The sequence below is a fragment of the Cuculus canorus genome, chromosome 25 (assembly GCF_017976375.1).
Source record: "Cuculus canorus isolate bCucCan1 chromosome 25, bCucCan1.pri, whole genome shotgun sequence".
NCBI classification, from domain to species: Eukaryota; Metazoa; Chordata; class Aves; order Cuculiformes; family Cuculidae; genus Cuculus; species Cuculus canorus.
Window position 1 is genome coordinate 484,357 of NC_071425.1, and position 15,499 is coordinate 499,855.

The 15,499-nt window shown below is 50.3% G+C and overlaps 1 protein-coding gene across 2 annotated transcripts; it reads right to left on the reverse strand.

Annotated features, from left to right (window-relative positions):
- Positions 1–747: 747 nt before the first annotated feature.
- Positions 748–13,551, reverse strand: KAT7 (lysine acetyltransferase 7). Of its 2 annotated transcripts, XM_054088594.1 has the most exons (15): positions 13,323–13,551; positions 11,246–11,393; positions 9,859–10,035; positions 9,430–9,669; positions 8,875–8,957; positions 8,547–8,636; positions 7,750–7,848; positions 7,470–7,580; positions 6,608–6,799; positions 6,316–6,405; positions 5,983–6,123; positions 5,427–5,520; positions 5,098–5,244; positions 4,122–4,228; positions 748–3,510 (listed from the first exon to the last, which is right to left on the reverse strand). In XM_054088594.1, the coding sequence occupies exons 1-15, from the start codon at positions 13,335–13,337 to the stop codon at positions 3,409–3,411; spliced, it is 1,836 nt and encodes a 611-aa protein (XP_053944569.1). In that variant the 5' UTR covers positions 13,338–13,551; the 3' UTR covers positions 748–3,408. The 2 variants fall into 2 exon arrangements, with proteins under 2 accessions (XP_053944569.1, XP_009569442.2); XM_009571147.2 differs by lacking the exon at positions 13,323–13,551 and having other exon boundaries at positions 11,246–11,417.
- Positions 13,552–15,499: the final 1,948 nt, after the last annotated feature.

The window sequence follows — 15,499 nt, forward strand, 5'->3', positions numbered from 1 at the left end:
GGACCGGTTGTTTTCATGCACCGTGTAGGCAGAAGCCCAGCTAATTACAGGGGATGCTCTCAAAAATAGAGCTGCTTTTCCCCTCGTGTGAGCTGCTGCAAGCAGAGGGTGTTCTAGTTCTTTCCATAGTTTTGGAACAACAGGAGGGTGGAGTTACTGGCAGATGGTGTCTCACGTGGGTTTAAACCAAGCTCAGACTTACACAGTCATCACAATAGAAACAACTGAAGTCATTTGACATATTTAGCTTCCTTTCCTTCCTGCTTCCCTGCTGCCTCTCTTCCTCCACTGTTCTTTATGGGAACATCAGCCACCTATTCCTTCCCTGCAAATCCTCACTGTGGTCACAACGCAACCACATCCTGCTCCAAACAATGACATCAAAAGGGAGAAGCCATCGGAGCCACCAGTGCTTGGGCGGGGAAAAGGAGCAGCAGCCATGGACCAATTCCTGGAGCTGCACGTGGACCTTCTTGGTCAAGAAAAAGAAGCCCCAGGTGCCTCACTGCAGTGGAAACTCTTGTACCAACACTGCAGGAGTCTGAGGAAACAGCCTGAGGAGGAGGGGCCTCGTGGGCTGACTCAGGGAAGAGGCAAGAGGTCTGGGTTGCAGTCATTAACACACTGGGCATGCAGACGGGTTCAAATTAGCCCCGTGCGACATAAAGCAGCAGCTTTTCCAAACTGGAGAAGCGGACAAGCATCCGACTGAAACAAATTACAAGAAGGCAGCAACTTGAGCAGGCAGAGACCATGCTTTATTGAGCAGTAGGTACAGGAATAGCACATTCTACCACATCCTGGGAACAGGGCTGAGCTTCTGCACAAGAATGGCCTTCTTCCCTACTCCACAAGAGATCTACTTTGTTGGGCAGTTTCACAAGTATCTGTAGCTCATGACAATAGGGGAGCAAAGGGCACGAGGCAGCAGAATTCAGTAATGCCCACGAGGTACACACCATGTGCTGATGCCATTTTTTCTTGTTCAAGGAGGCAGAGGAAGGCAGACAACCATCAGGAGAGAGACAGAGAACTTCTCCACATGAGGGGGGCTCAGTGGTTAATGGGAAACAGCTCCTACCTACCCACAAACCGCAAGTGCTTCATTTCAGACACCATTCCATGAGGCGGCTTTGGAAGGTTCAAATGAAATCAGCACTGTGTGATGCTGCCATCACCTACCCCAAGCTCATCCCCTCCTTTAATCACACTGGAGCCATAGAGGAAACCTGTGGCACAAGGACAGTGGTTATACTGGAAAGCCATTGTACAAGTTTTTCCTGGTGGCACGGAGGGACAGAGGAAGGAAAAGCTTTTTCGTTTTACAAAGACAAACAAGAACGCACTGTCAGAGAAGCGAACCATCCACACACCGAAGTGGGGCTGCCACCAGTGCACCAAACGTGCTGCAGGCAATCCAACAACCGGCATATTTGCACGGTGGAGTTTCTGTGGCAGTTTGGACAAGGCTACCAAAACCTGACTAAAGTTTGCACAGAGCCGCCCACAATTCAAGGAAGACTGCTCTGGGAAAAATACCTCCAGTGAAATATAGTGAACAGTCTGTTTCTGTGCAAAGGAACCCACCAACTGCAAGAGATAAATCAGAAAAAAACAGGAATAATAATCAGAGAGGCGTCTCGAGCAGGTGAGGCACTGCAGTCGCTTTTGGAGCACAGAACAGCAGCAGCTCCAAGACATTTCAGCTCCCAGGGTTGTACTCAGCCTCAGCTACTCCCAGGTAACACACAATCACACCACACAAGCTCCTGATGTACAATAGTAACTACGTGAAGACCTGCTATGTTACACGGAAACCCTGCTGGAAGAGGTGGTGTGTGATCCCACTAAATCTTTGTGATTCATGGAACAGAACAGCCCAGCAGGACTGGTTAAAAATGCTGAAGTCATGTAACTACAGGGCATTGGAAACTCGGGCTTTCCCCAAATATGCATCATCAGACCTTGTTCAAACGCCACAGAAATTACCTCCATTACTTAGAATGCAAAAAAACTGAAGGAAGAAACAACCAGATTATAGAACACAACACAACCTCATCAGAATACGAACATGAGGGTGAGACCAGTGACTGGACAGGTACAGTACCAGATATCAGAACTCCTCGGGCCAGTGCTGCTCGGAACTTCATTGGGGTCCTATACAAATCCAATCCTTGCAACCTCATTGAGGCCGAAACATAAAATCGGCAAGAATCAGCAGGCATGGTAAGTTCTGCAGACAGGTGCTAGACTGAGGGAGAAAACACGCTCTGTGGAACAAGGGAACCCCCCAACAGGGACCTAGGGGCGGGTGGATCCTGACTCTCAGTCACAGCAGCTGCCACGTGACGCTGACGCACGGGGGGCAGTCCCAGAAGCATCTGCGGGAGATTTAAACAGCTGCTAAGGAGTGCCAGCAACCGCAGCACTGCAACCAGGAGCAGGCAAACGAGGGCAGGGCACAGGGAAGGCAGTTTCCACGCTCAGGAGGCGAGTTCAGTCAGAGAGACGGACCCCAGCTACGGTGTCCATGTGGCGGGAGGCTGCATTCTCTGCACCTGCCAGAAGGGAGGCATCAGCTCAGACTGAGCTCCCAGGAAAACACGCAGCCGTCCAGGTCCCAGGCTGCAGGGAGTGCCCCCAGCGTGCACTGGAAACAGAGGGCAGCAGGGGTACAGCTGCATGAGGTGCAAGCAGGTGGATGATCTCCTCAGTCTGGTGGCAGTTACGATACTAAGTAGAGAGGCTAATGAGCATCAGGGAGTTTGAGGAAGAGATAGACTGGTGGAGCCGCACCCTGAGCTCCCTGAAACAGGAAGAGACAACCACCAGAAAAAGCCCCTGATCAAAGGGATTCGGTATCCTCACCCCACCAGGATGCAGACAGGGACATAGAGGGAGAAGCTCAACATGAGCTGGCAATGTGTGCCTGCAGCCCAGAAGACCAACCGTATCCTGGGCTGCATTGAAAGCAGCGTGGCCAGCAGGGCGAGAGGGGATTCTGCCCCTCTACTCCGCTCTTGTGAAATTTTCCTCTGAGGGTGGGGAGGCCCTCACCCAGGCTGCTCAGAGAAATTGTGGCTGCCCCATCCTGGAGGTGTTCAAGGCCAGGTCGGATGTGCCTTAAGCAGACTGATCCAGTGGGAGGTGTCCCTGCTTATGGCAGTGGGGTGGAACTGGACGGGCTTTGAGGTGCCTTCCAACCCAAACAATTCCAAGACTCTATGATAAAGTTCCTCAGAACTAGCGTCTGTGTTGCATACAAAAGATCTGGGCCAGAGCAGTACCAAGGGGAACTGATCTTTTGGGAGGTACTGTACCAGCCAATCACAACAGCAACGGATACAACAGAGATCCCTAGGATGCTTCCTACTGCTGGGGTTCACTGGTTTCAGAAGCGAGACACACTTAAGTACCCTTAGGAGGGGTCCATTTCAAACAGCTGGGATCCATTATCTTATTGCTGTTGGATCGTTTTGCCTCTTTGGCTATCCATTCATCAATCAGATCCTAAGGAAAAGATCATGAAAGGGCAAGGTCAAAACAAATGATCCACGATGGAGAATTATTCACGGCGCATCAGCACACATCCGATTCCACAAATCTGACGACGACTGCTTTGCCTAACAAAAAACATCTTTTCCCTGCAGCACTTTCTAGAAGCCCCTCCAACCACACAGATAAGACTGCGTTCAGCTACATTGGGAAGTCACAGGGAAGGAAAACAAAGAAGCTGTCACATTTAGGGATTTATAAACTGGTGACTGCAGTGGGTACAAACAGGATTCATGCAGGACTCCATTAATTCAGTTTCCTTGTCATCCATTTGCCCAATAAAGGGCAGGCACAACAAGGAGCATGATGGAATGGGGATCCATCACTCCTCTAAGATGCCATTTAAAATGAGCAACGTCATTGCATCCAGCAGCAGAGAAGGTCAGTGCCCCACATTTCTGCCCCACAGACTGGGTGCCCACGTTCTGTTTTATCAATTACCGCATTCGAAATCCCAGCACTGCCTTGCAGAACCAAGAGGATGGGAAACAGCCCAGTGCGAAGGAAACCCCAATTCCAGTGAGTCCACAGTGTAAGGACATAGAAGCAGCCAGCACAAATCGTACCTGTCTTTTCAGGACCAGGTGCTTTCCCTTCCAGTACTTGAGCATCTGAAGTGCCTGCAAGGTGCTGACAATGTCGACGGGGTTCACTGCTGTCTCCTGGCTGATTTCTGCAAACCAGTACCAGTTTGTGTTAGAACAGAAACAAATCCCTCCACAATAGGCCATCATCTTTAGGTTTCAACTACAACTTTTACGCAACTCCTTTTGAAGTGACACAGGCAGAACCCCTTGCGGTTATCAGCAGGCACACACCACGTCACTGCTGCTGCTGGACTGCGCCCCTGAGCGCCCTGGTTACCAGCAGCTCTATAATACAACCAACGTCCCTTCGTTTTTCCCTCCCAAGGGACGGACCAAGTGCAAACAGCTCCAAGAACCATGGGCTGGGGATGGAAGCCGTGCAGAGCTGTACAGAAACAGTTTTGGGGTGAGCTGGTCTGATAGCCAGGCTAGGCAGCACCACTATTTAGTGACACTGATTTTAGGATTCAAGTGAATAAGGTGTGATCCTCTGAGACGCAGCTGCTTCTTCAGAACCACCTTGATGTCTCTGTGGCGAGAGCACTCTCTGCTCCTGGGTGCCACGAACACAAAAATGCTATTAGAAGTCCAAATAGTCTTTGTAATTTTCCAGAGCATTTGAACGCCTCTCAGCAGAGCCATTTTTGGTTTTAAAGCCAACATTCTCACCTGCAGGTCAGACAAAGTTCTTTGCTGAATCTTTATAAAAGTGTATTTTTTATGAGAAGCAGGCAGTAAGTTTACAACTCTGCAAGCTGGTTTATCTTCAACAGCAGCAGGGCTGAGAAGGAGCTGTACCCACCATGGGGAACATCCCACTAACCGTGCTGCTCCCCAGACACACGGATGAACAAGTAAAGCATGACTCGCCTCAGATTTGAGGAGAAGGAGCGAATGATATGCATGGGTGTTCCTGAACAGATTCACTACAAGCCCATTTAGCTTGATAGCATACCTTTTATAGAGATCTCTTTTCCTTGGAAATTGTGTAGGTAACGAAGGAGAACCTCCTTCCAGTAACTACGGTAACTGATGAGACCTAGATCAGACAGAGGGCGTTCTGGAGAGCCAACCTTCTCTTCTACTTTAGAAAGCAAATAGCCTGTAAAGGAAAGAAAACCTATTCACCCTCTCTAGCCCACTGCCTTCTGACTGCCACTCCATCAGCAATTGGAGAAATCAGCAGTGATGAGAACTGCTCAAACCACCACAGATCTGCCTGGGTTCTGGGTGAAGTTCACAAGTTGGACAGAACATGGTTCCGGAATTTCTCTCTCTACTTACTGAAGTCGATGAGCATTTTGCCGTAACCTTGCCTCATATACTGAGGCATTGTCAGGATACAAGAGACGTTGTAGTTGAGAAAGGAATTCTTCTCCTGAAAACAAGAACAAAGAAGAAAGGTGAGCAGGTCTGCATCTGCACAAGCAGTCGGATATCATAATCCCAAGAGACCGAACAAGCCTGCGCAACTGATACAATGCACGGTGAAAGGAGCAACAGCAGAAGAACCTGCCTAATGACAGGTAACACGATCACCCTCAGCTACAGCCTAGCCTGGTGTCATTAGCCACTACATCAGGTGTCTGCTGCACAGTTTTAAGCCTAGGCTGGCCACAAAGTTGTAGCAGGAACACCCCTGCCACCACCTCTGTCATCTCCCAGGTTTACAGGCCACAAGAAGCCAACCCAACAGCAGCACTGTAAGCACACACTGCGATGTTGAGACAAGGAACCGACCAGGACATTTGGATCCTCAGATCAACACAGATAACAAGAAAATTGATTGTAACACTATAGCACAGCACCTGCAATCCCTGCAAAGGGAACAACTCCCTACCTTGGAGAAATAGCCGATCAGGTGACAGCCCGTGTTGTCAGCTTCTGTCATGACATAGAAGAGGAAGGGTTCAACATCATAATACAGTGTTTTGTGGTCCAGGAAAAGCTTTGCCAGCAGACACAGGTTTTGACAGTAGATCTAGAAGGAAAAGGAGAAGCGGTTACACTGGTTTGAATAGCAACAACAGGCAGATCAGGCTCCAGCAGCCTTCCCGCAACTGGTGGGAGAAAGGGCCATTTACATCCCATTTCCCTACAGGAAAAGCAGTGCCTGGCACATTTTGAAAGAGACTCCACATTCCAGACTAGCCTAACAATCACAGTTTGTTACCTTGTTCTTTTTCCCATCCACCTCAAACACCGAAATGGAGCCTTTGCGGTAGATTTCATCACCGGGTGGATGTTTCCAAACACATTTGGCCTGCAATAGGAAAACAAAGTTAGGGTGACACTACTGTCTAAAGAGTGTAAAAGAGATTCCAGCAGTTACTGTATCTGCTGGGAAAATGCATTCTTCTCACCTCCTGAAATAAGCAACAGAGCTCACAACAGTTAAGTTTTAAAACCCTCCCATGCTGACACCAGATTTAATGCTCAGGGACCAGCTCTGCCCTAGCCCTTACCATGTGTCTGCGCAGAATTGTCTGGCTCTTCATGTATTTGAGACAGAACTCACACATGTAGAGGCGGCCCAGGCGAGCGTACTCCTCTGGGTAGGGAGAATGGTACCAGGTATCCAGCTCATAACGGCCAAAAGCAATTGTTTTAATCATGTTGCTGCCTTCTGTGATCTGTCCCTGGAGCCGCAACTTCTCCTGGGAATGAAAAAAGATGGATGATTATTGTTTTTAAAAAATTTAGCACAAGGAGAGAGGAGGAGGGGCCCTGTTCATTTCTTTCCAGGAAATCATTTACTGCAACTCCTCTAAGTTCATTTTTCCATGTGATCACATCTCCTGACCCCTCCCGCAGATCTCTCCTCAATCAAACTTTGCCTGAGCCCTGTCCACAGGCAGGACACACACCAACTGCTCCTTTCGTCAGGAAATGTCTCAGGAATCAGCACTTAGCAGCCCTCTAACTCTAGGGTCCTACTCTTTCTGTCATCAAAGCAATGTAACCTCCTTGTCACTTCATGTTCCTTCCCCGGTCTGTAGGGAAAGGATAGAGGCTGATGTTCTGCCTTAGATACCCCAGACACAGTTGTCCCCAGTAGGTATCAAAGCATCTTTTGGTTCATCTTTGGAGACAGAAAGTGGCTTTGGAGAGTACCCACTGAGATCCCAGCAAGACCAGGTGTTGAGCTCCGTTCCACAGCCACCAGCTACTGTTAGGATGACTTTCACCATCATCACTGACTTGGCTGGGCTGTAGCTGCTCTTAGAAACTCTGTTCCATCTGTGTAAGTACCACACAAGCCAGACCACATTCCCATTTCTAATGGGGACATTTGCTACCAGATCTATCCCGAGTCAGAAGTCTCACCAGGTCTTCAGATGCTCGTGCTTGTGCCCTTCGGAAGAGCTCAAGGTCATATTCACTTGTCAGGTTTTCAAGCAGAGGTTCTCTGGTGTTGCCGTAGGTTTGCCTGTGCTCCTAGAACAACAGGGTAAGAGAAGGGGTTGCAGCCACACTGCTCCTCAGCCGTTGGAGCTCACAGCTTTTTCAGCTGCGGATATTGCAGAATGCCTGGAAAAAACAAAATCCCACTTGGCAGCCTCATTCCAGACAGGAGGAAATGAAAGAACAGAATTACCACTTTTACCATATACTTTTCCTTTTGTTCCTTGCTCAGTCCCGAGTTCCGCTTCTTCCTGAGCTCTGCCACTTTCTCTTTGTACCGCAACTGTCTCTCTGTCGGTGCCTGGAAGAAACCAGAGGTGGAAACCTTGATGAGGCTTCACTACCTTCAGATGTTTTTCTTCACTTTCTCACCCTCAAGAACCTCTGTCCTGGCTTTCGTTTATTGATCTTTGCTGCCTCTAAACCAAATCCTGTGCGAATGAAGGGCACTGCACACAGGTATGTAAAATAGATGTTTCCTCCTACTGCAGCTCACCTCTGTGCCTCAGCCCCACATGCAAGGTGCATGCCTCACGCTACCGCTTAATCACAGGGACAAGCTCTGAGCTGACTCATTAAGTCATCTCGATTCAAGTACAGACTCACGAACTGAAAAATGTAATTCCCCTGTTTTTATTCTTTTCACTTGAGTCAGAGTAAAATTGTAGTTTACAGTTCCGCAGGAACCTCCTTGCCCTACAGATTAAAGCATGCAGAAAAGATCATCCTAAGAATTCCAGCTTCCTTTGCAGTATCACTGACTAACCCCACCTCCCTGCCCTCACACGCTGCTCTGGTCACTTGTTTATGGGGTGAAAGGAATTGCCGTTGCTCAAAGAAAACTGGAGATGACAAATGGGGAGCACCAGGGCTTGGCACAAGAGTTTATCCGAGAAGTGGCAAAAAGAGATCAGGTTAAAACCACTGTCGCTAGAAACCACAGGCTGAGGTTTTTCTAGGCATAACGAGCAGCAACACCATGCCGTACAGATCACCCACCTGGTGTCTGGTGGCGTGCCTATTATTGTCATCCTGCCGATGGGCCAGCATCCTCTCCTCAATCTGCTTATCCCGACTCTGGGCTCGCACCTGGAAGCCAAAACTCATTTGTCAGTGCTGCAGCAAACCGCCAAAGCCTCCACCTTTTCCACTGCTCGCTTGAGTCGAATTCTCTGAACTCACAGACAATTTGACACACAAACGGTTCTGTCTTACAGCCAAGGACATCTGCTGAAACGCATTAGCTCCACTTTCCGTTCACAAATGACTGGTCTTTGCATTTTATTGAAAAAACTTGTCAGGAAGATGAAACAGAAGGCTCATTTACCTTGCATTCATCTGCTGAGAGATTGTGATACAGCGGACACCCCGATATGGAAAAGTGTCGCTCGTGTTTTCCAGTCAGGTGTCCTGCAAAGGAACAGAAATAAAACCACTTTCAACACATGATTGCAGAGGTTTAAAGTCTCCTAGATGGGCAGGTACCTCCTACAGGCTTCTCGGGGAGCGTGCTGGGGTTATTACAGAGTGACAGGAGCTCACTGCATGGGTCATGGCACAAGCATTAAAAACAAAGGAGGAAACTCTTTCTCAGGCTAACTCAAAGCTGTGCTTGATGCAGGCACCAAGGGTATCAGAGTTCTGCAAGAATTTGTTTTTAAGGACCTGCTTCTGCTGGAGACCAGCACCTTGCCCATCCTCCCACGCCTGCACTCATGCTTCTTTATCCTAACATCCCCAAACACTCCTATGCAGAAAACTCCTCCAGGGAGAACAGAACTGCAGCTATGCTGCGTATCGTTTTAAAACTTAACTGAGTGGGGCCTTGGATATCACAGCAGGAAGGCAAAACCTAACAGATGAATCCTGAAGCTGTAATTACCTAAAGAGTTACAACCAGGAGTGGGACATTTCATGTTGAAATTGTAGCTTTCATGGAAGCGGCGGCGCTTAGGGCGGTGAGACAGGTCACTTCCAGAATCCTTCATGGACATGTCCTTGGCAATGCTCTCATCATGGGACACGTTTGGACTGGAGATATCAATATCAGACTCTGAGGAAGGGGCATTTCCAGTGGGGGTACGAGGCGGAGACTCATCATGATCCGCTGCATTTTTAGTGTCTGAATAAGAATCAAGATGTTATAAATCTGTTTGAAAGAAACCTTTCAACAAAACAAGTAAAGCAATTCCAGAGAGCTGAATGGAATCCCCTCTCTCAGGATATTACATTGTGCCCTCTGAGAACAGAGTTACACACGCTTTCCAACAGCATTCTGCAAACTTTGAACATCTCCCCGCCCCTCACGCACCTCTGTCAGAAAAGTCAACCACTTGCTCAGTCTCCGACCCCGAGGAGCGTGTCTGCCTGAGAGGGTACTTCTTTGGAGTCACGGGAGCCGGCTGCTGTTGGCTGCGGGTCACCCTCCGTGTGGAATAGATGGGTTCTTCAGCTCCAAATGATGGTGGATTACGGACTGGGCTGGAATCTAATTCCACAGAAACACCATAATTACACCACAGTAGCCACTGTAAGGCAGAGACTCTCCTCTTGCATGCTCCCGAGTTTGTGATACCAATATCCAATAGCCAGGTATCAGAGCCATGCCACCACTCACCTGGGCGCCTTGTCACAAAGAAACATTCTGTTCTTCCAAGCTTAAACCTTTTGAGACTTTTACCAACGCTGTGGAATCTGGAATTAGGTCAGCTTTCTCCGGACTTAATTACTTAATTACCCGGCAACTACAAAACCAGCTCCCATTTGGAAAGCTAGTTTAGATAAGAACTATCAGTGTTTGGATAAGCCTTGGGAAAAAGAGGATCGCTCCTGGTATGGAGTTCTATGTGGGATCCTGTGTGCGGGTTTATGATCCTGCACTGCTCATAAGGCTATGAAACAATTACGTTGAGGAAAATGCTTTCACAACCCAGGAATATCCAGGCATTCCACACACATCCAAAACACTTTTCCTCTTGGTTTTAAGATCTGATTACCAGATGATGATGCATGTACACTTCTTACCTGCAATAAAATTTATTGCAAAGCAGATTATTTATCAAAGCAGAGCAATGGAAGAACCCACTGTTGCTTTCTCCCTTGATGCCAGACAGCAGCTCATTAGCCAACAGCCAAGGAACGGCTGTACTGAGGAGGTGGGCACATTAAGTGTTTCCTCTCTCAATCTGGATGCCAGAGTAGAAGCACACAAAATAACTCACAATATGGAGATTACATTCACTGCAGAGGGTCAGCATCAGCAAGTCATGGAAATCCTTCTTCCCTTGCAGCACAGAAAATGCCAAAAAAACAAAGCAAGCAAAATCAACTTTAACCTTTAAACCCCTCTCTCTATTGGGTCCAACAGAGCTGTGCAGTCAGAACGCACATTTTTAGAGTTCTCAGGAAAGCGGAGCAATACTGGCAGCATTTGGTTCCTACTTCCTTTAACACGTAAGGAGCTTTAATTTTGAACACATACTCGTGTTCTAACCTCCACCAGCAGCACATCTTTTAGATTACATTACATTGTTCAGGCAATACGCACGGGTCAACGCTGTTATTGTCTGTGTTAGGTATAAACCTCAGACAATTTAAGTTCTAAAGATCAGGAATACAAAGTAGTACTCTTGCTATATTATATTCTTCTATACTCCTGCTGCTTTCCTTTTCCTTGTTGAAGGAAAAAAAGCCCTTACCTTGCGAGCTCTGACTGAGCCTGGCTGAGGAGCGGGTCACCCGGGCGGATCGCCGTGATGTGCCATCGCTTTCAGAACTGTCTGTGTGCTCAGGATCAGTCGAGAAATCAGAGTCTTCAGTCCCATCCGAGCTACTGCCCGCGTTCCTCTGCAAAAGCACAAACCCAGACATCAGGACACTATTTCTTACGCTTGCATATTGTATTTATACCAATAAAATTAAAAAAGAGAGAAAATATTCACTGCTAGGTAGCTAAATTCATGCTGACATGATGACACGTGCAAACTAATAAATCTCAAGGGTATTACTGTGGAGAAAATAGTTTAATAATTACGCAGCATCAGATTGAGCCTTCAGTAGTAAGACCTTTCTGCAAACTAGTTCACAGAGAAAGATCCCAACAGCACCTGATTTTATTTAAGGCAAACAGCAAATGAGATGGGGACTCCCATCATCTCCCTAGGCAGACTCTGCCAGTGACTTAGAACCCTTTCAGTGAAGAAACTTTTCCTAATGTCCAGTCTAAACCTCCCCTGGCACAACTTAATACCATTTCCTCTCATCCTATTGCTTGTTCCTTGGGAGCAGAGCCCAGCACCCATCTCCCCACAACCTCCTTTCCAGGAGCTGCAGAGACCGATGAGGTCTCCCCTCAGCCTCCTCTTCTCCAGGCTAAACAGGTTCCTCATATGCTCCCAGAACCCCTGTTCTCCAGCCCCTTGCTGTTCCCTTCTCCAGACACACTCCAGCCCCTCAATGTCCTTTTTGTACTGAGGGGCCCTAAAACTCAACCCAGGATTTGAAGTGCAGTCTCACTAGCACCGAGTGTGGGCGCACAATCATAGAATGACCCGCGTTGGAAGAGACCCACAGGAATCACCAAGTCCAGCTCTTGTCCCTGCACCAGACACCCCAACATCCACACCGTGTGCTTGAGCGTGCTGGCCACTGCTTCTGGACTACTGTCAGCCTTGACATCCCAGCTGCTTCCTAGGGAGCTGTTCCAGAGCTTCACCACCCTCTGGGTGAAGAGCCTTTCCCTGAAGTCCAGCCTAACCCTCTTGTGGCGCATCTTCCTGCCATTCCCTCGGGTCCTGTCGTTGGTCTCCAGAGAGAACAGCTCAACGCCTACTCTTTCCTGTATGAGGAAGCTGCAGAGAGCAATTAAATCTCCTATCAGCCTCCTCTTCTCCAGGCTAAGCAGACCCAGGGACTTCAGCCGCTCACGGCACAGCTTTCACGCTAAACCCTCCACCAAGTCCGTACCCTCTACAACAGCTGTAAATCTCTTTCATGCCGCGGCGCTCAAACCCGCACCAATATCCGGGCGAGGCGGGCGCCAGCCACGCAGTTTCTGAACAGGCCCGGCCTCCTCGACCGCTCCCGCAACTCCGGGCCGCGTTTACCTGGCCCCTCACCGCCAACGCAGCCCCTGAGGCCGCTGGGACGCCCCCGGTGCGGCCCAGTCTGAGGCGATGGCGACGCCTGAGGTGCGGAGGCTCCGCGCCGCTTTGTTTTGCGCCCGGAGGACGCGGCAGCGAATCAGCGCGCGCGTGGGCGGCGCCGAAGGAAAGCGCCAGGCAATGGCAGCGCGGGATACGGCGAGGGGGCCTGGCCGACAGCGCGCGGCAGCCAATCAGCGAGAGACCCTCCCCCACACAAACAAAATCCAGGGAGGTGCCGCGCCAGGGAGACGGAGCATGCGCAGAGCGGGCTCTGCAGGCCGGCGGAGATTGACAGGCACGGAGGCCAATCAGCGCCCAGCTCGGCGACGCAGCTACCCAATGAACAAGCGGCCCTCCCGCGGCTGCCCAATCGGCAGGGCCGAGGGGGTGGGACTCGCTGCGGCGCGCGGGACGGGGCTACGGCCGTTGGGGGCTCTGAGTGGCACGCCGGCCGGCCAATGGGTGCGCAGGCTGCCGCCGCCGCGGGGCGGGCGCCGCCGCTGCAGGCCGCTATTCCCCTCGATTTTGTGCCCGGGAGAGGCAGCGGAGTGGGTAGGGTACCGGGAAAAGCTGTGGCCGAGCGCGCCGGCCCCCCCGCCGGCTGCGTCCCCGGTTCCCCTGCAGCGCTCACCTTCCTGCGCGGCATCCTCGGCGGGGGCGGGGGCAACGAGGCCGGCTGTTCCCCGGCACCCCCGGCCCGCGAAGCGGCGGTCGCCGCCGTGTTAGCGCTGGCGGGCTCCGTGGTGGCGGCCGTGTCCCCCGTGCTGCGTGCGGTGTGCTCAGCCGGCGCCGGCACGCTCCGCTCCCCCCGGTGCCTGCTCGGTCTCTCGCGCTTCCGCCGGGACGCGGCCCACGCCCCCGTCACGTGATCAAAGGCAGCCTCGCGCCGGCGCCGCCGACATCTTGAGGGCGTCGGTGAGGCTGTCCGCGGCCATTTTGGATCCGGGCAGAAGGGCTGTCGCCGCGGCCATCTTGGGTGTGGGTGTAAAGTCAGTGAGGTCCCGGCGGCAGCGGCGGGCGTGTTCCCCGGGCAGCCATCTTGGTTCTGGGCAAACGGAGCCCAGCGCTGGGAACGGCTGCTGGCATCAATTAATGCTTCGAAATATCCCCCTGAGCCCCGGGCCGATGCGGGAATCGCCGTCTGAACGTAACCCATCATGGGCGTTGTGGCTCTCTCTGTGCGCACGGGGGAATCGCCCTGCGAAAAGAGCAGGGGAAAACAAGGGAATTCAGTGAAACATGGGATTTGTATCCAGCTCTGGTCGCGTCCTGGCTGAGGTGGTCAGAGAAGGCTCCAGAGAGACCTTGAAGCAGCCTTCAGGATTTTCCAAGTACGAAATGAGGAGTTTCCCGCTGCTGCACCTGAAGAAAGTCTAGCAAGTGCCTGAGGACTCGAAATGTCATGTTACAGCACAGAAAAAAAAAAAAGTGTTTTTTGTTTTTGCAGTCCTCGGTTACCAAACACACGTAGGTGCCAGGTTGCAGAGTGGGTTGCAATCTCTCAGTCCTGGAGACCTCGCTGAGTTTGTTGAAATCTCTTCAGGTCTTTCCCCTCACTAAGACCCTTGGGAACATGGGCTCCGATGCCTTCACTGTTGTATTGAAAGTCTCTAGTGATGAATCTTTGGAAGTACAAGCAATGAAAAGAGAATTTTCACTGTGCTCCATCTCCACAAACAGGTACAAGCGTAAATATGTTGATATTAGGTTTATAACTCTGATCTCCTGCCTTGGTTCCCACTTGCTCTGGAGACACTGAAGGAGCTGCCTGTGGGACCTTAATGCAGCCCTCTCTGTGTTAGGGATGACAGAGCAGGCTCCCTCGTGTAGGGATTGTTAATAAGCAGAAGAAATGCTTGGAAAGTATTTCAGGTTTTCTGTGTTGCCAAGTGCTTTGTAAACGTTAAAGCATCTGCTTTAATTGCTTTGTGTGTTACTCACTGTGGTGCCTTCTTGTAGGGCTACTGAAGCTCTGGCAGAACACAGCGAGCTGTGGAGGGACAGGGGTGTAAACTGGAACAGAATCTGTGTGCTCGCTCTTCCCCCAGGGCTCTGGCATGCAGACTTCTGCATGGAGCCAGAGTTTTCTGGCATCAGGAGCAAGGTCACTCCCGTTTGGCCTACATCTCTGGCTTTTTTTTTATTGTAACAGAAAAAGGATCCAGCCTGAGTTCTGCTGAAAGCAGAAGTGTTTCACTCAGTGACAGCTGAATACAACCATGTTTCCTGGTCCCTCCCTCCCCTGAGGCTCACAGTATAATCTCATTATTAAATAGTGGCAATAAAAGTGCATTTTGTCCTGGCAGGGCTAAACTCTGTTGATAGCCAGGTATTTTTCTACCATCTTCATCTTGTTTGTGCCAAAAAGGGTTATTTTGGGGGTTCTCTGGCCTGCTCTTACGTCTGTGATCTGCTTCTTTAATACATTCCTTCCAGTCTAGGCAGTGGTCTCCAGCTGCCTGGCACTGGCATTAATCAATGCCTTGCTTCCTAAATCGATCAAGTCCACTGCACCCTTCCATAAAGGAAAACTCTGCTCACGCTGCTCAGCCCAGTGACACAAACTTCTGAAGGTGGGAAAGTGTCACCAAAAATGACACCTGTGTGGGCAGTGAAGGCAAAGCTTTATCCCATCTGGCCTTTCTGAGCCGGTCCTTTGGGCAGTTCCTCTCATACAGCGGGGTGGTGGGCAGCCCCACGGAGCCTTTGCAGCTCTGTTTCCAGCTGAGGTGCTTTATGATAGTTATGACATAGTTCTGAGCCCCTTGCCGTGCTGATCAGTCGGTACTTGGCTGACTCCTCACATTC